Raw genomic sequence first — 24,170 nt, 5'->3', positions numbered from 1 at the left:
TCAGTTATGGGTGTTGCTAATATAACAAAATTACTCGACAGGCAATTGTATCAAGGTGTGAAAAACAATGACAAATAATTTACAACACCTTTGCTGAAACATGTTTTCGTTCAGATTTTCAAGATATCCTACAAAGTTGCTTCAGTTGCCTGAATTGGTTTTTGAATAAATATGAGGTGACATATCAGCTGTTTAAGAATCATATGTAATGTTGAAGTAATTGATCACAAAGTTCAAGAGTCGAATGGTGGCCAGCCAGTTCTGATTTAAAATTCAAAACGAAGAACTACTCGTTGTAACGATCATCCAAACTAATCTCCATGGTTTATTGATTGGTCCAGCATCAGCATCCAGGTTAAATCAATGATACTCAGTGAATATTTTCAAGACTAGAGTCTTGTAGCAAAACTGAGGCTGGGGGATTTAGACTGGCTTAGCAAAGATCACGTTTAAGCCCCCATTTTTGCAAGCGTCTTCTTAAGTGCCTGTGAGCAAAGACTTTAGTTTTTATGAGCGTCATACATACTGCATTTCCACTGAGGCAAGGTATAGAAGAAAATCTAGTGAAATATAATAATTCTGAGGGACAAACTACCAAGCAGATACATTTTTTCGCACAGGTGCACATGTAAGCAGAATCTAAGCTTTAGATGTTGATTTCCCTCATTTTTTTAACCTTGTTATTTTTTTAGCTGATGTTTTCAATGTTGAAAGAAACTGTACTGGTGAGATATTTAAACCCTAAGGCCTTTTCCACAGTACAGACTTTACCAAACAGCATTATAGTGATGCATGACAAATTAAGACTCTCTCTGAGTGTGTGTGTGTGCATGCGTGTGTGCAACCTTAAAAGTCATTATAAAATTGAAGTTGAAGTCATTATAGAATGCTTCATAATGTGTTTTGATTATTTTTATAAATCATTATGAATATTTATGAGTGCCGCTTACTATAATTATACAGTGCTATAAGCAGATTATAATGCATTATAAGTATGTTTATAATGCATCATAGACATGGGCGCCATAGAAAGTGTTACCCATGCATGCGTGCGTGCATGCGTGCGTGCATGCGTGCGTGCATGCGTGCGTGCGTGCGTGCGTGCGTGCGTGCGTGCATGCGTGCGTGCGTGCATGCGTGCGTGCGTGCATGCGTGCGTGCATGCGTGCGTGCATGCGTGCGTGCAGTTGGTGAAACTAGCTTGGAAAAATCCCAAGGTAATATCACCACTGATGTCACCTATATTGGGACTTAGCAAACAAATTTTTACCTCGTGACAAAACTTAAGAGATGACATCATCTGTGTGTGTGTGTGTGTGTGTGCGTGTGCGTGTGCGTGTTTCCTTACCTTGTGTACTGTAGGTCCAGTGCTCGGGCCAGGGATAGTGTCTGGTGATTGCTGTTGAAACAAAATACACACAAGCCATCAGAGCCAACACACAATGACACATGCACATAGTAAATACACTGAACAAACAAGCCTCTGAGATGAGAAAGACCAGTTTTTCCATTCCAAAAACATTAGTGAGGTTCTGTTTAAACCAACAGCAGTAAGAACTATTGTTAATACACACTTTCAGGTGATAATTAGTGGTTTATTGTAAAGTGACACCTATAAATGCAACATTCTTTTATCAAACTCAAAGAATGTGGCCATTTATTTTACACATAAAGTGTATACTTTATAAGGTTTTTATAAGGATTATCTGGCCTAATTGGTTTATCAGTGAAACCTGACACATATTCACTCAGGCACGTGTTACTACTAAGCCAATACAAGAAATATCATATCATAATATTACAGCAACGCCGTAGTAAATCTCTTCATGGTTTCTACAGTACCATCATGCCATGTTAGAGCCTTTGCCCTGGGCAAATCTGTACCTCTACTTCCCCTATCATGAAATCAAGACTTAATCTTTATGGTTTATTATGGTGCCAGAGGAGCTAGTTGACACCATGTTGACACTGTGGTGACACACTCATCATAAAACAGATAAGAAATGATAGTAACAGCAGAAATGTTTTTGTATTTCACTGCAGTGTAATACATTCCGATGTCATTTAGTAACGACTCATCTCGATTGCTCTGCTGCTGAATTAAAAGCTTGCTCCAAATATTTCGAAGCTGCGTTTTCAAACTCCAGCAACAATTTTTGAAGATAATAATTCATAACAGGTGTGTTTTTTAAACACAAGCAATAAAATATCAACTCAAATGTAAACATAATGAGGAATGACAACACTGTGTTAAATTTTTTTTGACTATTTGCATATTTGTTTGCAACTATTTGTCCTGTATTAGGGCCTAATATTGAGTACTGAATCACACATTGCATTATTGTATAGTAACTATGTCATACCAGCTTTGAAAAAAAATTTATGTCTAGTATTCAATATTCCAACATTCATCTTGTAAAAACACTTAATTACCTTACTTTAAGATCAGATTAAGATGTATCTGTTCTTTTCCAATTCACACAAGGAAACCTTTACAGTGCCTATAAAAGTATTCAGTGTTTGTTTTACAACACTGAGTCACTGTGGTTTAAACATTAATTTTTGATGCCGATCAAAGACTCTTTGATCTTGAAGTGAAAAATTAATCTTAATGAAAGTACAAATATAGAGCCCAGAATAACTTACCCCTTTACACTGACACACCTAAATTATGACTAGTAGGCCAATTGTTTTTAGAAGTTGCATTAGAAGCTCAATGGAGATCACCTGTGTGTAATCAAGGTGTGACAAGTGATTTTAGGTCAAATGCACCAGATGGTCTAAGAGCTGATTGGTCTAATTTGACTTATAATAAAAGCACAGGTGTCACTAATAACATTAACGATGGCTTTGTTGTATTAAAGTACTTCAGTAAGCTATGACAGTGTGACAGTGAGCCGGGACGCACAATAGCAGAAAACTTGAGAATGAAGCAGCTACTGTAAATGTAACTAAGACATCATTAGTTGTATTATTTACACCTGTGCTTCTCCTACTGTGACATTTCAAAATGTCTTAAATGTTTGTTTTTTTTGTTAGAATGTTCTAACATGAAAAAGTCCAAGTGAGTGAATATCTTTTGCAACAGTTTTTCATCTGATTTGGACTGGGAGCAATCCAGCATCATTATCAGCGGATATGGGTGAGTAAATATCAGATACTGTTTACTGCTGTGAAAACACCAGAGTAGTGCACCCTTGATAAAAAATACAATCTGTACAGTTGTATTAGGATGACGATCATGTTGCCAGTGTTCATTAAAAACAGACACATGAGAACCTTCTGCAATAGGAGTGCAACTGGTCTGTGAGCTCAGTCTGTAAAGCAGGATCACTGTAAGAGTTGTAGGTTTGATTCCCACTGGAAACCTTCAGAGAAAACTGAGCCGGTGCCGCTGCTCTTCGCCTCTCACTGGCTGACGATAACAAACCACCAGGTGAAGACGAATAGAGAGATCAAATGAGGGAACAAACGAAAAAGCACCTCAGCAACTGTAGAGGATGAATGTAGATGAACAAATACAAATGAGTTTGAATGAAAAGAGGAGAAAAAGGAAACTGAACAATTCACAACAGTCTATGAATATATGACGGGGGGGGATATGAGCATGACAGATGGAGAAGGAGAGGGATGAGACGTGAGAGACGCAGAGATCATTTTAATTGTGATTGTGAAAAAGAGAGTGCGCGAGATAAAGACAGAGACGGAGAGAAATGTACTGCTGTGGCTTTGAGTTGCGGGAAAATGAAATAGAGGGATGATTAGAGAGATGTGAAGCAGTGTGTGTGATCCTCATTAGAGCGATGATACTGTCGGGGATGTCGCACACACACACACATGCATACACACAAGCAAGTGAGCGAGCATACACAATTAAATACACACCTTATCCAAAGCCAGTGACTGTACTACAGCTGACTTAATCTCGATTAAGACTGTGCTCACACTAAGGCTTGAATTGTAGTTCTCTGAAGATACACCTAAATGTCTCTGCAGGTCTACATAAAGAGGGGTGTTACTGGGAACTGTAAACAATCCTCAAAATCCAAGCAATTACATAAGAAACACGTGTAACCTCTGTGCAAGTTTGCACACATGCAGTTCCAGCCTTAAGTTGGCTAAATCTGAAAAACACCTTGAGTGAAAACGATGTGCCTCCACATTAGCATTTTCAGGTTGTTTTCCTTGAGATATCTGTCCATACGGAAACGCATAATTAATAAGTTAAATGCTGAAACTCTTCTTCTTACTTCTACTTCAGTCAGCAAACAGCAAAACTATGTATCAAAGCAAACATCTGCTCAGGAATTGTTAAGACAGAGTGGTTACTGATATCAGCTGGTTAAATTCTCCCTTCCTGCTGTCTGTGATCACTTATACTGTGGTTTAATACAACTGAACTCACAATTTAGCTGTTTCCATATACATATTTCTCTCTTTCTGTTGTCAGACAACTGAACAACCAAAAATAGTGATTGATCACAGCTCCTAAAAGCTATATGACAACCAGGCGAACAGTAATTCTTACTCTGCTGCATTGAGACATACATCAAATCACCATTTTATGATCAACGTTGTTGGACAAATTACACATAAATACATCTGTGCTGTGTGATCAGCAACGGTATAGCTGAGACCATCAGTCAATGAATCAATTAGTCGATCAACAGAAACCACTTTCTTAATGGATTTAACGTTTCCTTTTCTATGCACAAACACACACTCCTCCACCACACGGTGTACAGCTCACAGATTTCTCAATTCTGAGATTTTCCTGCTTTTCTTGGGGTTTTTTTTGTTTTTCTGGAATTTCTTTACAATCTTTTGACATTCTAAAGACCAAAACATTTAAAGAGAAAATAATTGACAGATGAATCCAAAAGAATCGTTAGTTGTAGACGTATTGACATTTAAAACCAGTGATCATAGAGAAAGTTAGAGGTGACAAACAGTACAAAAGCATAATTTTCCCCTTTATAATGAAATGTTTCAGATTTATCCACACTGGAAAATGTTTTCAAAAAAGTGTTGACATCCTGCTAGATATCAGTAAAGATGAGAGCTTTTTTTCTGTATTTAAGTGTGAAGACATGCAGTGTTTGGACTGAGGGTTAAGTAGAGCACACCAGCCAGCCAAGCACATAGACTAAATAAATTGTTTCTGACTCTCGACAAAAGAGAGACAGAGCTCTGTCTTGCTCTTTCTTTCTCCCTTTTGTCTCGGATGCTGTATCTTATCTCTCCATCTCTTTGTCTCCCTGTCTGGTGAACACAGATCTCTCGAAAGGTCTCTGTTTCTCCGCCATCATCTCTTCTCACAAACACACTCAGACACACCAGCGCTAGAGGGGTTTCATTCATACTGTATCACACGACGAGAGAAATGTCTGCTGGCCGTGTTCCTGTGAGTGTCTTTGTCTGTGCTTCGGTTTCTTCTTCTTTGCACTCCTCCATCACACGGTGTACAGTTCACTGCTGTCAGTACACCGAAGGCCAAACAAGAGTGACACAAGAGAAGAGAAGAGAAGAGAAGAGAAGAGAAGAGAAGAGAAGAGAAGAGAAGAGAAGAGAAGAGAAGAGAAGAGAAGAGAAGAGGAATGAGGGCTATAAAGAGAGAGCACATGCTGACACGCTTATCTGTGTGATGACTTCAAAGTGTGTATACAGAGAGAGAGAGAGAGAGCGAGCGAGCAGGAGAGAGCGGGGTCATTATCTGCAAGAAATGGATTACTCTCAGATTAGATTGCTGAGCACAGTGAAGAGCTGTAGCACGGTAAGCTTGGCAAGCCCCCTCACACACACACATTCACACTAAGCTCCTGTCGACTCCTCGACAGATTCGTCATACAAGGAAGTCAAAATGGAGACATCAAAGCAGCTACAGCTCAATGGACATACACAAATGCACTCACACATGCGCGCACACCAAGTACAGCTGTGAACAAACCCACCTGCCAGCCCATGACTATCTGCTGCCACACGTGACCTTTGGCTATAGGCCTATTTGTTCAAAACGACAAACAGAGCTGAAACAATTAGTCAACGATTTGATCAGCAGTTTAAGTATTTTTTAAAGCTAGACTAACAGTTTGCAACCATGCTAGCTTTAGTGTGAGATTGCACTTAAGCACAGTGAGGCTTTGAGCTAAATGCTAACATCAGCATGCTAAAGTGCTCACAGTGACACTTCTAACATGCTGATGTTTAGCAGGTGATCTTAACCAGGTTCACCATCTTACTTTAGCCTGTTAGTATGCTAACTGTTGCTAATTAGTGCTAAACACAAAGTACAGCTGAGGCTGATGGGAACGTCATCTGCGTAATCTTGCAGGTATTTGTCATAAGCAAAAGTGTTGAATAAATTCATCTGATGATGGCACCAGTCTTTCAAATGTATCCTATGGGGACCTTCAACATCTTTATGTCAGCCAATAGTTGTCAAGATATTTCACTTAAAACCAAATTGTCAAAACGCATAGTGGCATTAGAGGCAAGGGGGTCATCAGTCGGTATGCTTCGTCCTCTGGGGACCATGAATGTCTGTACCAAATTTCATGGCAATCCATCCAATAGATGTTGAAATATAGTCTGTACACAAGTGGTAGACTCACTGAAATTGCCGTCCCTAGAGCCATGCTACTAGTGAGACTCACAATGCAAAAAATTCTGTTCCAAATTTCTCAAATGTATTTGCTGGGTTTTGGTCTTCTATGATAAATATCTTGGAGTTTGGACTGTTGGGCTTCAGGAAATACTAATCTGTATCTATACATCTATCTGAAAATGATAGTCACAGCCCTGAACAAGAATATTTTTGGACTTTATGTGACCTGAGTTGATTATGTTTTTTCAAATGGTTGTCTTTGAAAATCGATGTGTCCCAATATTTGAAGTCTTACAGTTAAGGTACCTCTTAGACAATCTGTAAAAGTCTAATAATCATCATTTATGCATGGTAAATGCCATATTCAGTGAAAAAGTATCAGATTCTCGTTGATTTTGTTTGTGAATTGATTTCGTGAATTGATTTAGCCTTAATCCCTAAATATCTGAAAAAACGACATTCAAACTTTTAAAGACAATGTCTCAACATTTACTATTTTGAAAAAGAACAAATGGCCTTATATTAGATACGCAAGCTAACATAATGGTGGTCTTAAGAATAATGATCATTTATATGACTGCTCATTTTACTGGTACTTTTTTGTTCTTTTGCTGTCTACATGTTTTATTAGGCATTGTTCATTCTGCATACAGTATACGCTTGTATTAGTGTGCACATTTTTCTTTGGCGAAGCAATTATATTCTAAGTAATCATATGAATATGTAAGTTGTTATTGTAAAGTACGGGGGTGCTAGTGATAAAGTGTGTGTGTGTCTATAAAGTATACGAGTGTAAAGTGTGTTTGAGTCTCTCTCCACCCCTCACATACCCTTTCATCATTCCTATATTAATGTATAATGCAGTTATGGGTGTGAAATATAGCTGGCAGACATAAAAACACATCACAAGCTGATGCATGTATAATACAGATATTACACCATCTTCTGAGGAATATCATAAACTTTCCTCTGACACAGTGATTGTAAAGTCTGATAGCTTACATTATTAGTGTGTCATGCTTCTTAACCTCATTTCACAGTCTAAATGATATAGAGCAGCATATTCTACATCGATATACAGTATTAATGGGTAACATATGTTCTGTAAGTAGGTCTGGGTTTGTGTTGAAGTTTTTACCCATAATAAGGGTTTTACATTTTGGTGGATTTGGTCAACAACTGTGGCAACATTTTCATTATACACATTCAAATGTCCTAATGGCAATAGTGAAATAAGCAGTCTGCCAGATATCAATACAAAGTAGAAGGAAGAAGCAGAAACTGTGACCCCATATAGTATGATTAAACTGTAAATGCACAACTGTGTAGGTTCTCTTTCAAAAATATGCCATTGCTGCCAGCATGTTAGCTTCATCCACCTCCTTAGATGTTCCTTGTGTTTTTCATGTTCTTTGCTTCTCTTTTATTGGTTTGTGTTTATTGATTGACTTAAGCAGAGCTGCAACTAATGATTATCTTCATCATTGATTAATCATTTTGTCTGTAAAATATCATAAAATAGTGAAAATACACACTATAATTTCCCAGAGTCAATGGCTGCTTCTTTGAATGACTTATTTTGTCCAAAACACAAAGATATTCAGATACTATCATGTGTGACAGAGAAAATCATTAAATAATCACATTTGAGAAGCAAAAACCAGCAAATTTATGGTATATTTGTTTTTAAAAGATGCCTAAAACATATTATTTGATCATAAAAATACTTGGCGATTAATTTCCTGTCCATCGACTTATCGATTAATCAACTAATCATTGCTGCTCTAGCCTGAAGAAACTCCTTGTCCTTGTATTCATGTGCAAAAGCAAATATCGCATCTTGAACCTGAATCATAGCAATTTACAAAGAACATATTAAGACACTGCTGACCATTGACAAACAGAAATAGGTTACAAAAAGTCTTAGTGAATTTATCTTGGTTCTCATTGGAAGTTGTCTCTTTTTTATCACTGAACAATGTTTCATGTGCCACATTGTGATACACACATTGGTCTCCCTCTGTTGGCGTTAGCATTAGAATCCAACCAAAACTCAAAAGTGAAACCAGTTTCAGAGGAGTTAGTGGGATCCTGTGGGAATTGTTGGGCAACAGCACAAAACACTACCAATCAGGTCTACCAGTTGGCTCCAGGGGAATCTATCTTGCCCTACATTTCCCCACCAAACAAATATGTTTTACTTTGACAACATGTCATAAAATATGACGTAATTCATAATAGTATCTGCACAATTTTTGCTGGCTGATTGGTAGATCTCAAATCTGACATATGACTGAGCTGAAGTCGACTCTCTTGGGGAGAAGGAGGGAAACTAGCCAGACTTTCCCTGATGGGTTTAGTAATCTCAGCCTCACCCTGGCGAGTGTAGTGAAAGTTAAAAACTAGGTAAAGTGTTCCTTAGAGCAAATCTTTCTGCTCCTGTCATATTGTAGCCCATAAAAAGACTAATAATTGAATACTGGAGCAAGTCACAACAGAGATTAATTTAAGACGGGATTCTCCAAGGTGAGGTTGCTGCAGGCTGAAACCAAAGGCGACAGATGGCTCTTTGCAATACAATAGTTTCAATTCATTTCATAAGCTGTCTGCAAACATCAAAGACGCACATGAGGTAATGTGAGAAACTGCTTAAGTCAGGAGTTTTTTTTTTCTTTGTAGGGCAACAAATATTAGAACAAAAACAAACAATTGTTCAAGATGCTCCATGGATCAACAAAAAAAAAAGAGTTGTGTAATATTTTAGTGCTATTTTGCAAAGTAATGCGAAAACAATCCATGGCAGCTCCTCGCTAACCTCTTTTTGGAGTATTTTTATATTAATATACAAGTGTGTGTGTCTGTGTTAGTGTGTGTGCCAGGTGAAGCGTAGGAAACTGCCAGTGTCTAGAGAGAACCAGTCTGCCAGAACAGCCATACCTTTACACTACTTACCTACGCCTCATCACACTCACCCACACATGCACACAAGCACACAGGCACTGAGCTAGATGAAGAGATGAGATGGGAGGGGGGGGGGGGGGGGGGGGGGGGGAATCAACATATTTCTTCATCTACTCAGTCTTCCCTTGTTTCCTTCCCTTCAATGAACAAAAACACAGAGATGATGCAGTACATGCTACAGTTAAATGATTGAAACACTGTCTGTTTAATCCAGCTGCTGATGTGATCGGTGCTACATCATTTTGACACATCTGTAATTTTCAATAGGCAAGTAATCCCTTCATTCACCCATGCTTTCTGGTTTCATTATAATCATGTTTATTATTTAGGTTTTTGCATATTCTGTTCGGATATTTATTATAGGATTTGCTGGAGTTGATTTGTTACCCGAGAATTGAATCATATTAATCAGACAGGTGGCAGGAACACAAAGTGTCTTCAAACTGTAGGTCATTTAAACATCACTTAAAAATAACAAGATACAACATGACAAACTGTTCATCTCCTTGGTCTAAGGAGCCGTTACACTACAAATGTTGTGTATTTTTAGCACATTTTGGCGCCAGTGGGACTGGAAGTCCTGCCGCTCTGTGTCTGATTCCCAAAGAGGGAAACAGGGACACATTTTCTTCTGGCTGCTACCGATGATGAAGATGAGCGGAGCTGACACTTGGAGCAGCTATTTGACTTGTCAGGTGTGCTCCTTCCACAACAGGGCACTCGGAGTCACACACATTTACTGCTTAGTTGAAGAGACAGAGTACCCATGAGATAGATTTCTGATGGCTGCATACAGATTTTGGGACTGATTGTCTGACAGCTCATCATCCCTAACTGGTCTCACCTGAAGACGTGATGGCTATATGTTGTTCCTCAGCTTTACCTGATGAAGGTCTAAGGACCGAAATGTTGTATCTCTAATTAAGTTTATTGCACGTAAAAGGACAGTGTGCAGGAGTTCTCTCTTCTTTTGCCGATGGTTGATATACAAATTTGCCCCATTAAGATATGGAAAACTGATATAATAATAAGATATAGAAATATTAGTTTATTTACTAAAGATCAGAGCTAAAACAATCAGTCGATTAATCAATTAGTTGATCAACTGAGAATCACTATGCAATGATTCTGATAATCGATTATCTGTTCATTTCATAATTGCAGCTTCTCCAATTTGAGGATTTGCTGCTTTTCTCGGTTTTTATATCATTTTAAACTGCATGTCTGAGTTGTGGATGGTTGGTTGGACAAGTCATTTGAATACATTACAGTGGGGCTGTCACAACTTGTGATGGGCATTTTTCACATTTTTTTTAACATTGTATGGTGAATAATCATTTAATCTAGAAAAATCTGAAACATTAACCAATAATCAAAAAATAATTGATAGTTGCAGCCCTGCTACATTAATCTGTGTGCAGCTGCACACTGCAGTTTATAAGAATATTGTGTATATAGGCTATGTGAGGTGTGTGTTTGTGTGTGTCAATGTGTGTGTGTGTGTGTGTGTGTGTGTGGTGGTGGTGGTGTTGCCTTGACTACTGGAGTGTGAAGGTATGGTGTCCAACAGCAATTCTGGTTATTATGGATGTAACGCACTCACACCCACACACACACACGGTGCCTCTGCGACAGTAATGCTTGTAACAAAAATGAAAACACCTGAGTCGTGACAGTGTTACGAAACAGCCTCATACTAAAACGGTGTCGAGAAAACGGCTGGTTGAAAAGATTAAAAAAAAAAAAACCTGCGCCAGCCGTTGCTAACGTTCACCAAACATCAAACACGGAAGGACGGACAGTCAGCCAGCGGTCGGTTTGAAATACTCACGCTCTTCTTCCGCAGGTGCAGCCCGTGCTTCAGTAGCCCCGGCAGATCCCGGATTTTGTGCTTGAGCTGAGCCTGGTCCCGTGCGCTCCGGTTCCACCGCAAGCCCGCGAGCAAGCCGTCCTCTGCGGGCTCCGAGTCCTCCATGGTTCCTCTCCTTCTCCCGTCTGTCCTCGAGCTGCCGCCTGCCACTACTGTATCCTCACAAGGCGCACCACCGCCGCCCGCGCCCGTTCGCCATTTCCCCCCACCTGCATCTGCAACCTAGCCGCGCGCGCAACGTTAACGACCTGCTGAATGTTAGAATGTATTCCGCAGCACGCGACGCTGCTGCTCCACCCAATGGCTCGCGCGTCCTACTCTGTATTATCAGGTTGATGTGGATGTGTGTGTGTGTGTTTGGAGGGGGGGTGTCACAGGTGCATAGAAACATTGCATCACTTCCACCTATCATTCTCTGACCAGGCTGACAAAAGGAAAAGGAAAAGCGCGAGGTACATTTAGAAAACATCACATTTTCACCATTACTGGCGCATTTGACGTGTCCGCGTCACTGTGATGTATAATTATGTGTCTCACAAGTTGTAAGTTTAATAGGAAGAACAACAGAAGTCTTTGGGGGAGGTGAGGTGGGGATACGTCATCACATTACCTGGCTCAAATTTCCATAGGTAAACAAAGAGCAGCCACAGATCCTATTTATGAGTAGGTGTGGGTGAGTGGGGTACTTTCAGGAGGCAATTTTTCAGGTTTTCGAGCTGTATTTTGTCCTGATAGCATGTGAATGCTTTGGAGCTTGGAGCCTTACATTCCAGTTTAACCTGAAAAGAAGACAGGTGAGCTGAAACATGAGACCCTGCAGGGCTCTGGCTGTGGGTTGTTGGAGATGAGACACCGACAGTGGTTCCTCATTCTATAAATTTTCATAATCCATTTCATAATGCTATAATAGTAATCATCAGACAGAACTTTTAAACTCTTTCCTCTTTGTTAGAGTCAGTATATGCATGCTGGTGAAAGTGTGTGCCTTTCATGTATTAACTGGAGTCTTAATACTTGATAAGTAGGTTATCAGTGTATTTTATAGCTCAGCAGATAAGGAACAAGACTTTACAGCACCAAAATGGCAAAGATATGTTTGAGACGGTTTAAACGTTTAAACGGCACAGTTACATCGTTTGTCCAGTAGAGACCACTGAAAAGTTCATCTTCAGTTGTAATTATGTGTCACACTATTGATTTCTATAATCACGTTTATTATTGCCACTTGCCATGTAGTCACTTTAAGATTTTATCCCACCTTTAATGTATAATTATTGTGCATTGCTTTGTATGATGTGCATTGTCTTATGTGCCAGTGCCAAAGACGCATTTCCATTTTATGTAAATTTACTGGACAATCTGAATCTGAATCATTATGCAGCTACATATCTTGTCTCAGTTCTTTAACAACCCAAATTAAGGGATTATTATCAACAAGGTAAAAAAAATGAACATCCCACATATCTTGCTATCAGATTTTTTAATTTTAGAGTACCAATATGTTTATTGGCCTCAAAAATCTAGTATCAGTGAGGCCCTAGTATTAGCATGTTCATGTCACAGAGCAAATGCGTTTGTTTTTCTGGAAAATGAATACCTGGTAGATTTGACAAACCCACTTACTAAACAACACTTACTGTTTATTCTGAAGCTATTTCAAGAATCTTAAAAGATTCCTCTAACCATCTAAATGAGAATGAGAAAATATAAAATGATTTTTTAAACTCATTTTAACTGTCTTTCCTAATCCAAACAAAGATTTATTGACCTATGACCTTGCTCAATTTGTACAACAGGATCCAAAATGAAAATGTTGTTTATATAAATGATACTTTCTATTATTTTATATTTTCATAAGTCTACAAAAAAATGCATTTGTCTTATGTCATAAAAAAACAACCAAGGATATATGTAATTTATAGCAATCTGTATTGAAGTTCTTTGAGGAACTGAAGGAACACAGTGCAGCAGTGTGGCTCATTGATGTGTTAGTAGTTTTTGGACAACAGAGGGCTACGGCACAGAGGAATAAGATATATCAGACTTTGGACATTAGCCCATACAACTAAATTGGCTGTTACAGCCTACATGTTGTATTCAGTATATTTTTTTATTCTGTGCCTGCAAATTTATGTGTACAGATTTGTTTTTAACTTATTCATTAGTGAGATACATCAAAGAACAATATCTATCACATTATGATGAAAAACAAAGCTTTTTTTGTTCTTAATCTGAATCTAACAACAACATTATGTGTTCAATTAAATTTTGTTGCTTATTTTTACATGCAACATGCCATGTATTTGCTTCTTTATCTTCTTATGGCTTTACATTTGCAGCAAAGAAGTCATGAGACAAGAGGAAATTTGCTGTATGGCTTAAAAATGAGCACGGCCCTCTAAGGAAGAGGGTGAAAATACATGAAATTTGATGAAAGAATTCAACTGAATATGATATGAAAGAGAATTAATTGAATTCAGTAGATCTAAGGGGATCTGTGCTTGATACTCTAGATGACATAAAGCTGAGCAGAGTTCAGCTCCAGTGCACTTGCCTCAGTTGTATAACTCAGATGTCGAGTCTGCTTTTCTGATATGACTTGTAATATGGAATAATTGGCCCCTTTCGGGGACTCAGATACCAACACCATCGCTGTCAGAGGTAATGGGCTAGCATACATGCTGCTTGGCAGCTGAATAACACATCACACACACATGTGAAGAAAACATCTTTATTTTAGTTTTGTTCAAAAGTTTGCTGTAACATTTAATTTATTCACATATTAAACCCAAGTTGGGTGCTGAATCTAGACTCAAATGTGGGAAAGGAACAACAACACAGACATAAAATCGTGACTTATTTTTCCTCCTTTGTCAGTGTCACCTTTCCTGTGACAATAATGAACATTACAACCTAACAAAACCTCTAAGTCCATACATGATCCAGGTAAAGATTCAAATTTTACAGACCCTTTAGCTCTGGCTGTGTTCACTTTGAGTGTAGCATTAAACACAACAAAGCCGTTTTCCCTTGAATGACAGTAAAAACTGATTTAATTGAGGGTAACACAATGCTTGCAGTAGTTTCTTGGGCTTTAGACCTATAATTAAATCAAGTTTTTACAGTTGTGCAGTCATCTCTCAACAAAAATATCCTCAATGGGCATTCTCCTGCATATTTGTGTTCACAGATTACAATTGTCCATGTAGTTTGGGTTTTAAAATCCTTGAGTGCTACATGTTTTGTGTCTGTTTCTTAATATCTTGGGACCATGTTGGAAGTAAGTGTTCTCACTTAAACATGTTATCCTTGGATTGGTGTGTTCTTATATATCCATAAATAGAACAAATCAAACAATAGAAAGGCATGTCAGCAGCAACTATTGTATGTTGTGATCAGAGATAGAAATGAAAGAAAGTAAGCTTTTCAAAACAGATGGTAACAGTAAGAGCAGATCTATAGTACGGTGTACCCTGCTGCGAGAATGCAAGCTTTTGAGATCAACTTGAAATTTTAGTCAAGGTGTCGGGAAAGTGAAGAGAAAAGCCAGCGATGTTGGAGCTGTTGAGACATGTAGGCTCAGGGTTAAATATTGTGAAGTATTGATTTCACTTCAACATATAATACAGTTTAGCTGGCATTCAGGTTGGAGTTTGTGCATTGAGGTTGCACACAGGCCTGACACACCGTAGGGCTCTGTGGAAAGCTCAACATGCTGCATTTATAGAGACACACGCAGTCAAAAAAATGCAAAGCAGCAGTTCACATCAGTTAGTAAAGGAAGCTTGTGTATAATGGAAGGTTTTCAAATGTTTGTGTTTGTGATCTACTCAGCAAAAGAAAAAAAAATCTAATTTCTGGCCTCATGGGTGCCATAATCTGCCAAAGTGCTACAGGAGAGCTAAACACAATTACTGAGAACCCGAGGTCATCAATGCCTTTTCAGATCATTGGGTAGATAGCTGCCGTCTGAATCTGATAACTGTTTAAGGGAATACAACCAAACTAAAGATTTTGCTCACACACACACAAACATTGGATATGATTCCTGCAAAGTGGTGCATTTTGTCACATTGGACAAAACTGACGAGGACAACAATAATCAGAATTCTCTCTTTACAGAAGCCCAGAAGCTCCTTTTCAAAAGATTTCAGTGAGGAGTTAGCATGCAGCACATCAATAGCTCTACAGTAAGTCTGAAAAAAAGCAGCAAATTTTGTATTTAGACTGCCTGAAAGTGAAAGAAGGAAATAAGGAAAACACTCAGTTTGCTGAATTGCTGAAGTGGCAAAAGAAGAGAAGGGGACTTTGGGCTTTCTTGTGCCGAGTCTGGAGGATGATGAAATATGCTGCTCTGCAGTCCCCGGGGACCACCGAGACCAGCCGCTGATATACACATACAGAGTCACACATGCACACACAGCAAAATCAAATTAACCTGATAGTACAGCATTTGAATGAATGAGCCCTATACGTAGTAGAGCATACAGTACCGTAGAGTATAGCAGGTTTACATGATGGTGTACAGGGAGAAGAATTGATTACTGGGGCAGGGAAAAGTGGAGAAAAGGATAAGAGGTGGGGAGAAGAAAGCGTAAGAGGAACAAGAGGGCCGAAGCCGGGAGAAAGAGATAGTAAACCAATTACCGAGGACTGGAGAAAGCCTTTCATCCCAAAACTGTCACCACACACGCAAATATACACAGTTCTATCTTTCTTTCTGCCTCTCTCCTGCATACAAATACAGTATCCACACACACACACATGGTCAGACATCTCTCTTTATCATTCACTCACACACATATTCAGAGCTCTCTTCAAACAAATGCACTCTTGATTAAATATTGAAGACTGCCTGTGGCGAACTGAGCGGAGATACAATTCCTTTCGTCTCTTCTGGAACTCTCCATCCATGGAAGGAGAAGAAGAAGAAGAAGGAACGCCAGAGGAAGGGAAAGAGAGGAGAAGAGGCGAAAACAGTGGCCTGAGAAAAAGGCACAAAGGGAAGGGGATGAGGAGGAGGAGTGGGGGGGGGGGAGTGAAGGATAAGAGGAGGGATGGGAAAGAGGGAGAGACGCCAGCAGGGCAGTGAGAAAAAGACAGGAGAGCAGACAAGAGGATGGAGCTGAATCAAAAGGAAACTGAGTAGAGGAGCGCCATATTAAAGTGAACTTGAAGCTATAACTAAACACAGTATGACAGATAAGGTCATGTATAAAAGAACAGAAGCAAGAAGGAAGCGAGGCTCACACAATGAAAGTGCTGATACTATTCTGTGCACTTAAAGGCAATTGACCTGCCCTTATGTGCATGACAGACTAAGTTAAAGATATACTTTCTTTAGCCATGGTATAAGCATCGGTTGGACCACTACTTTGATGATGAAATTTAGTACAGACATTCAAGGTCCCCAGAGGAGGAATCCTGCCCACTTTGGTCATCCCCTGACTTGTCATGTAGCGCCACCAGGATAGATCTCTCTCTCTCTCATTAGCGTCGTCATCAGGTCAAGATTTCAATTTGTTCAATATTTTGGTTTAATATCTATCTATCTAACCTAATGACATTCTCATCAGCCTCAGCTGTACTTTATAGCTTTTACACTGGGGACAAAATATGAAATATGACTCTAAAACCTTTGCTTCCAAACATAGGTTGCCAAACTTCCTAACAGACTTCAGGGTGATGCTGAAATTCCAGCTGAGACAATTAAAAAGCCATTATATGGCTGTATTGCTTGGGCAAAGCACTGAACAGTCCTTTGCCTCAGGATGTCAGAGATGACTATGAACTGTGATCATAGCTGCTGCAAGATTGCCATCTAGCAGCAGCCCAGATGAACTGCAGTCTGAACTGCATTGCGATGTCACAGGCTTTATTCCAACCTCTTCAGCAATAAACAAGTGCAGTAGACGGGCACATCCAATAAACTTCAAACAGGACCAAAGAAACAATGTACAAAAGAAAGATGAAAGTCCAGTCACTGTAGCTCCCTTAGATGCAGTTTAATGAGACATCCACCGGTGACGTTTCCAGGTACATGCTCTTCTTCTACCTTCAATTATCCTCACTCAGGAAGAAGCTTCAATATCAAGGGCATTATATCTTGCAACATGATGTAAATGTTATATGCTTAATATTCTTAAATGTCCCTGTGGTCTTGCTTATATTGGAAAAACAACAAGGGCCCTCAAAACTAGGATCACTGAACACAGATGTGCCATTTGTAACCAGGGTGTAACAAGCCCAGTGGCTGTCCATTTTAAAAAAGCCCAGCACAACATATCCATTCCTATTAAATGCCCCCAGAGAGGAAGCAACATGGACTCTCGACTCCTGAGGAGAGAACTGTTCTGGATTTATACACTGGATACTCACAGACCAAGGGGTCTGAATGAGGACTTTAATATCAAACCATTTCTGTGATTGTTTACTTATTGCTGCCATGTTCTTGTCAGGCAAAATTAATTCCCGTGCTGTTTATTAATATCTGCATTATTTTATTTATGACATGGTTATCCCCTGTATTTTTCATATTTGGGTAAACGTCCAAGGGTTTTCTATTGTAGTATATATTTATTTATTATATTGTATTTTAAATAATGATGAAATGATGGACATTTTTTTAGAATATAGAGGTGCATTTATATAAATCTAGCCATCTATTTCTATTGTGATCTGAGTGACCTTTCTATATTTCTTTGTATTATATATTTGTTTATATTATATGTATTTATTATTGTTATCTTTACATGTGTGTCTTGGCACTTGCATATAATATGTTGATCAGTGACAGAATGGGTTTTGCACATATATCATGTGACTGTCATGTGACTGGAGCCTATGATCTATTTAAGATGGTGAATGTATATATTTCATTTAGTCTGAAGAAGAGCATGTAGCTCGAAACGTCATCAGTGGACGTCTCATTAAACTGCATCTAGGGGAGCTACAGTGTGCGGACTTTCATCTTCAGCAATCACATTGTTTACTTCAATCGCCTTGGATACTCTAGTGATTTTTCAAGCATGTGACTAGGAGCCCAAGGTTTGAAAAATTCAATGTTTTTAAGATCAGACACTGTAGTGCACAAGAGAGAGCACCTTTGGGAAGGTGGGAGTAGAGAGCTTAGAGAGACACCAGTGCTCACATACTGCACTCAGTCTTTTATATGAAAAGGTATCTTAGGCTAGATATAGCACTGAGCACTTTTTTTTTTTTTAAAAAGTACTATTACATTCCTGTGGGAACCACAGAGGTACGTGCAACTGTTAACCACACAATATTTCCAATGACTGCAAAACTTCATTTTTCACTTTCATTTTTTCAGTAATGAAAAAGAGTCACCCACTCATCTTTAGTTTTTACTTTATTGTATTGTAAGTGCGCAATTTAAATTTCAGATACTTACACTGCAAGATTATTGCATTCTTACAATATTATGAATATGTTTGCCTTAAGAGAAAAGAAAAAAGAATAGGGAAAAACATCACAAACGGGAGAGAGAGAGAGAGAGAGAAGCTATAAACTATAATACCAAAAGGAAAATGTAAAAACATAAATTCATCAGCTTGGGCATTATAATGACATATACTGTGAGATGATTGTCAATTGTCAGAGATTTTGCCATATTGTTTATACTGAGGTATCTATCTCTTTAATATCCCTGGTTGTATTAGGTCATAGGAAGCAATGTTGAAAACTGATGAGAAGGACTTTTTATGGTAATATTGGAGTTTCAGGATTATTTGCATGCGAGTGTGGTGAAGTACCTCGATTTGTAAGGATCACCGTATTAGCCAAAAACAGACATCCCCATTTCATTATTTCTATGAATGGTTACTTAGCTGAATTCCTAGAAAATGTAAATAAAATAATACAATCTATGATAAAAAATTGTATCCATATCACTGATCCCTATTTCTTTATGATTAATGAAGGTTTGTGTACATTGTTTTGGAGGATTATTTCACACAGATTTGATATAATGTTCTGTGGTATCTTAATATTACATACTGTATGTTTTTTGTATATGACATGATGATTACACAAACATGTCATACTGTATACAAGGGGTGTGCCCAAATACTAATACATTATTCGGCAAAGCACAAATAGTGGGTTTTTTATGAATATTTGTTTCATACAAATATTTTCAAAATTATTTGTTTTCGGGAAGAAAAGTCAAATACCAGCGCACAGGTGGGTAACCAGACTGGTTAGCTAGAAACAACGGAGTTCTGTTAATAAACAGAGTTGACCAACAGCAACTAATGCAGTGGGACACTAAATATGACATAATTCCCTTCCATGAAAGAAAGAATTTATTTTCTTTATCTTCTTAACAATAATGCAGCAAAGAGATCATATAATGTATTGTAGGTTTTTTGGATACTGAAGCTGTTGTGTTACAGTGTTCTGTCTACATGTAGTCAGACGAAACTTAATTTCTGTCCTTCATTTCTTTAGATGTAGTTTTGTCATGATGTAATTTCTTAAATACTAAATTATTAAATATCTTTCTGGCCCCTCTAAAACAACAGCTGGCCCCAGTCTGGCCTCTTTGGTTAAAATGGGCTAGGGCTGGGCAGTATATTGATATAATATCAATATCGTTATATGAGACTACATATTGTCTTAGATTTTGGATATCATAATATTGTGATACAGCATAAATGTTGTCTTTTCCTGGTTTTGAAGGCTGCATTATAGTAAAGTGATGTAATTTTCTGAACTTACCAGACTAGCTGTTCTAGTATCTGCCTTTATCCACTTAGTCATTATATCCACATTACTGATGATTATTTATCAAAAATCTTACTGTGTAAATATTTTGTAAAAGCGCCAATAGTCATCCCTACAATATTGTTGCAATATCGATATCAAGGTATTTGGTCACCCGGACTTTCTCCAGATGTGTATGTGTGAAAAAATAAACTTAATTTGGAAAAAGTGTCTGCCTAATAACTGTATTACAATGTAGTAGAACACATACAGTATAAATAAGTGGAACTAAACTGCAACTACAAAGAAGAAAAAAAAAGAAATACTGTGTGCACATATATACAGACATATAGTGTATATTGTATGTTCACATTCAAAGTCAGTAAATTATGTGCAGGGTTCTCCTTATTTGCCTTATTTTGACAAACGGATGAGTTTATTTTAAACTCGTGAGAACTAGACTACCCTGATGATACACCATTCATAGAACATCAATTCATAGAATGACTTACTCAACAAAAAATAAACAGAATTTCCCCGAATTTGAGTTTCATTGATAACGAAAGGAAAAAAAAAGAGGATCTGACTGATTTTGATACTAGACTTTCTTTTCTCAGGGTGCAATTAAGACAGAGATAGTATCTTAGAATGAGTTATAAGATAATACCAGTTTGATGGATTCATTAATAGATAATAGGCAATTATTGTCTCTAATATAACTGATGCGAGTAAATGAAATAAACAAGGCAAGATGTATTAATAAAGGTATATGCACATACCTGACCCACAAGTGAAGGTGGGGGGTTATGATCATAAAAATATATACTGTAACCAGTTTGATCGCTCTCTTTTTAATCATTAGAGTTTATAAGCATAAGAGAAACAAAAACAAAACCAAAGAGCAAGAGGAAGCCTGCCAAGTGGCCAGAGAATGCACTCAAAAATGCTGAATAATGTTTTTGAGAGTGTAACTATTATTAGCCTTGTACCCCACAATGAACCTGAGTGAGATTGAAGCAGTTTGTTGACATATGAGTTATAATGTTACAATATTATTCCTCATATGAGTTGTAATGTTAGTCACAACATTGAGAGAAGTATTACCACAGTTCCACTATACTGGCTGATCATCATTTCTACTGCGAAACTGCAAAATCAAAAAAGAGGGAAATTGAGCAAGAGATACTCTCACTGCTTACGTGAAAGTGTTTCATAGTGTAGTTAATCTGTGTGTTCCCTGTAAAGGGAACTAAATGTGTTGTGTTGTTTATTACATGGTATTCATTACAATCATTAAAGCATAATAAGTATAAAAACAAATAACAGCTAAAACGTATTAAAATGTCAACATGTAATCTTTGTTCATTTTTTTCTCTCTTTTTCTTGAAACCACTGTTTTCGATTGTAAAGATGTTCAGAAAGACTGATGAGGCCTTCAGATGATGTCATTTTAGGTCATTCCAGTCCTGCCTTGGATGAACATGATTTAGTTTGTCATTGGTTTGATACGGGTCTGTGTGGTTTATAACATTATAACTCATATATCAGTGACATAGGCCCCAATTAGCAGGTGGATTTGAACCCAGCACCTTCTTGTGAGGTGACAATGCTAATCTCAGAGTCACACTTCTTTTGCATGACAATGCAACCTGGAATTCTGTATCTCCTGTTTTTCACAAAACAATCCTACCGCAAGGTCCCTTTAGTAAGTCTTCTGGAGATTTTCAATTATCACATGCGCTTCATCAGCAGCTGGAGGGGCTCACTTGTCATGTAATTGTAGATGTTCAAGTTTCTGTGTTTTTTGGAGCTTTTTCTTTCCAAGAACTCATCATCCACATTGGCTTCACAGTTGAGTTCACTTTGAAAGCAAGAAATAACAGCAATGCTGTCTGCTGATGAAGATCATGTGATATGATCAAAAGCTCCAGAACAGCAGCTAAATTGACCTTAGGGTGAGATTGTATTGTGAACTGCTGTTCCCAAGATCAAGAATCAACTATGGAACTCATCCTCTGTATTGTATTGTACTGTATTTTATTTAAAGGTACTGTAACCATGCATTATTACACCCAAATAACCATCATAATAAGTTTGAATCATCATTTTATAAAAACAGGGGTCACAGGGAGGTGATATGGATATTTTCAATGAAAGTTACATTGATACTTGGAAGATTCTTTGTTTTCTTAGAGCATCCACAGTCAGAGAAATAGCTCGCAAAAACCATATTGTGCTTGCACGCCAAGCTGCTTAGTGTTATCGATGCTAAGCCCCTTACAAAATGCAAAGGAACAAAGTAGAGAAGTTGAGTACAAACTTTACACACACATAGTACATGTGTACACAAACCCAAACACACACATCCTAGACAAATTGCTTTGCGTGTTAATTTTAGAGAAGTAGACATTGTATTTTATGACTATATTAAGTTAATTTCCAGCAGTAAAGAGGGGGATGCCTGTGGTTGATGGAATGCGCATACTGTGGATTTTTGCAATAGATCATAAATTAATTTGGTTCCAAAACCAGAAAGCAGAACTGAGAGTCAGAACTACTGCTTCTAGCTCACCAGACTTTCCTCCCAAACAAGAGAACCAAGCAGGATAATTACACAGAAATTAAATCCATGAATACATCTCAATGCATTAAGAGTTCAGAATTGGGATAGATTTATTAGTCAAAACTTTGCATGTCCACTATTCAAATTCAAAGTGTGTTTTTAGCTCCTCAGCAGGGGAAGAGAATTCAAGATTCAGTACTTAATTGCCATATCAACATGATTGGGATTTGTGAGCTCACTTAAACAAAAACAGAAAAAGACAAAAATAGTAAAACCACTCACTCATAAAGCACACAATATGTTAAACAAAAATATAAAACAGATCGGTAATATCCAACCCATAAAATAATTGTAAAAGTATAAAATAAATGGGTAAAATAAATTCCAACGCATAAGAACACCATAGATAAAACACAAGGGAAATTAGCAGCAACATCAAGCAACCCACTAGATAAAGTGCTTCAAGTGCATTATTTATAATAATTAAACAATTATTTAAACTCATTGAGTGGCCTGCAGTGCTATGTTTGGAGTGTTAAGGAGACAGACAGCTTCAGGATATGCTTTATTGCCATATCAACATGATTGATTGGATTTTTTCTTAGTGATCTCACTTAAACAAAAACAGAAAAAGACAAAAATGAAACAGATAAAGACAGAATTGTCTAGGTTCGGCACTTCCCAATAACCTCACACACGGCCCTGCAATCACTGAGCTATTCTAAAGTCTCAGATTGTCCACTGAAAGTACCAAAACACCCCCTGATCAAAAGTGGATGTAAACCCATTGTTACAACATCCCCAAGAGAGCAGAACTGCATCAACTGGTACGCAGATTGGGTACTGACCCAATTTGGGAGTTCTTCGGTTTGATTCCCCGTGCGTAATGCCATCTGACAGAGGGAAAGTTACATATCTAAAATAGAAGTAGAGGGGAATTGAAAAGAATAAAATATTTTGATCATGCAGCATCTCACAGAGCCTGTGGAATGTAGCGTTAATGGACACATAATGAACAGTATGTTGATGGCAGCAAGGTAGCTGCACATAATTAGTATTTGAAAGGAGAATGTGAGGAAAGAAAGAAACATATAACTGAAGGTTTGTGCAGGAAGGTGACTTTTCTCTGAACGTTTAAGGAAAAAGGAAATGAGGTATTCAGGCAAGTTACAGTAGTGCCATGATGTCTTTCACATGCTTCCCCCTCATTCTCCTGATTACAAGAAAACAATGTGTGTAAGTAACTGGTATATAATATATCGGAAGTACAAAGCTCATATCCGGGTTATGAGTGTCATATCCCAGTCATAAAATGATGATGTACTGTAAAATACTCTGGATAGTGATATGCTTTTTTATCATAGAATTTGAACTGATGAACACCACACAACCAAAGTCAAATCACATTTCACACTTCCATTTTGATACAGAAAAAGAAAACATCAATC

The 24,170-nt window shown here is 37.9% G+C and overlaps 1 protein-coding gene across 2 annotated transcripts in view; it reads right to left on the bottom strand.

Moving 5' to 3' along the window:
• rapgef5a (Rap guanine nucleotide exchange factor (GEF) 5a) overlaps positions 1-11,797 on the bottom strand; it is a 51,920-nt gene extending 40,123 nt beyond the window's left edge. For both annotated transcript variants that reach the window (XM_042435312.1, XM_042435314.1), the window contains exons 1-2: positions 11,397-11,797; positions 1,349-1,399 (exon numbers count right to left, since the gene is read on the bottom strand). In XM_042435312.1, the coding sequence (XP_042291246.1) occupies positions 1,349-1,399; positions 11,397-11,540 (195 nt within the window). In that variant the 5' untranslated portion in view covers positions 11,541-11,797. The remainder of the gene's footprint in view (positions 1-1,348; positions 1,400-11,396) is intronic.
• Between the last annotated feature and the right edge of the window lie 12,373 nt (positions 11,798-24,170).

Source organism: Thunnus maccoyii, chromosome 15 (assembly GCF_910596095.1).
Source record: "Thunnus maccoyii chromosome 15, fThuMac1.1, whole genome shotgun sequence".
In the NCBI taxonomy this organism is placed as follows: domain Eukaryota; kingdom Metazoa; phylum Chordata; class Actinopteri; order Scombriformes; family Scombridae; genus Thunnus; species Thunnus maccoyii.
This window is presented reverse-complemented; position numbering and strand designations above follow the sequence as displayed.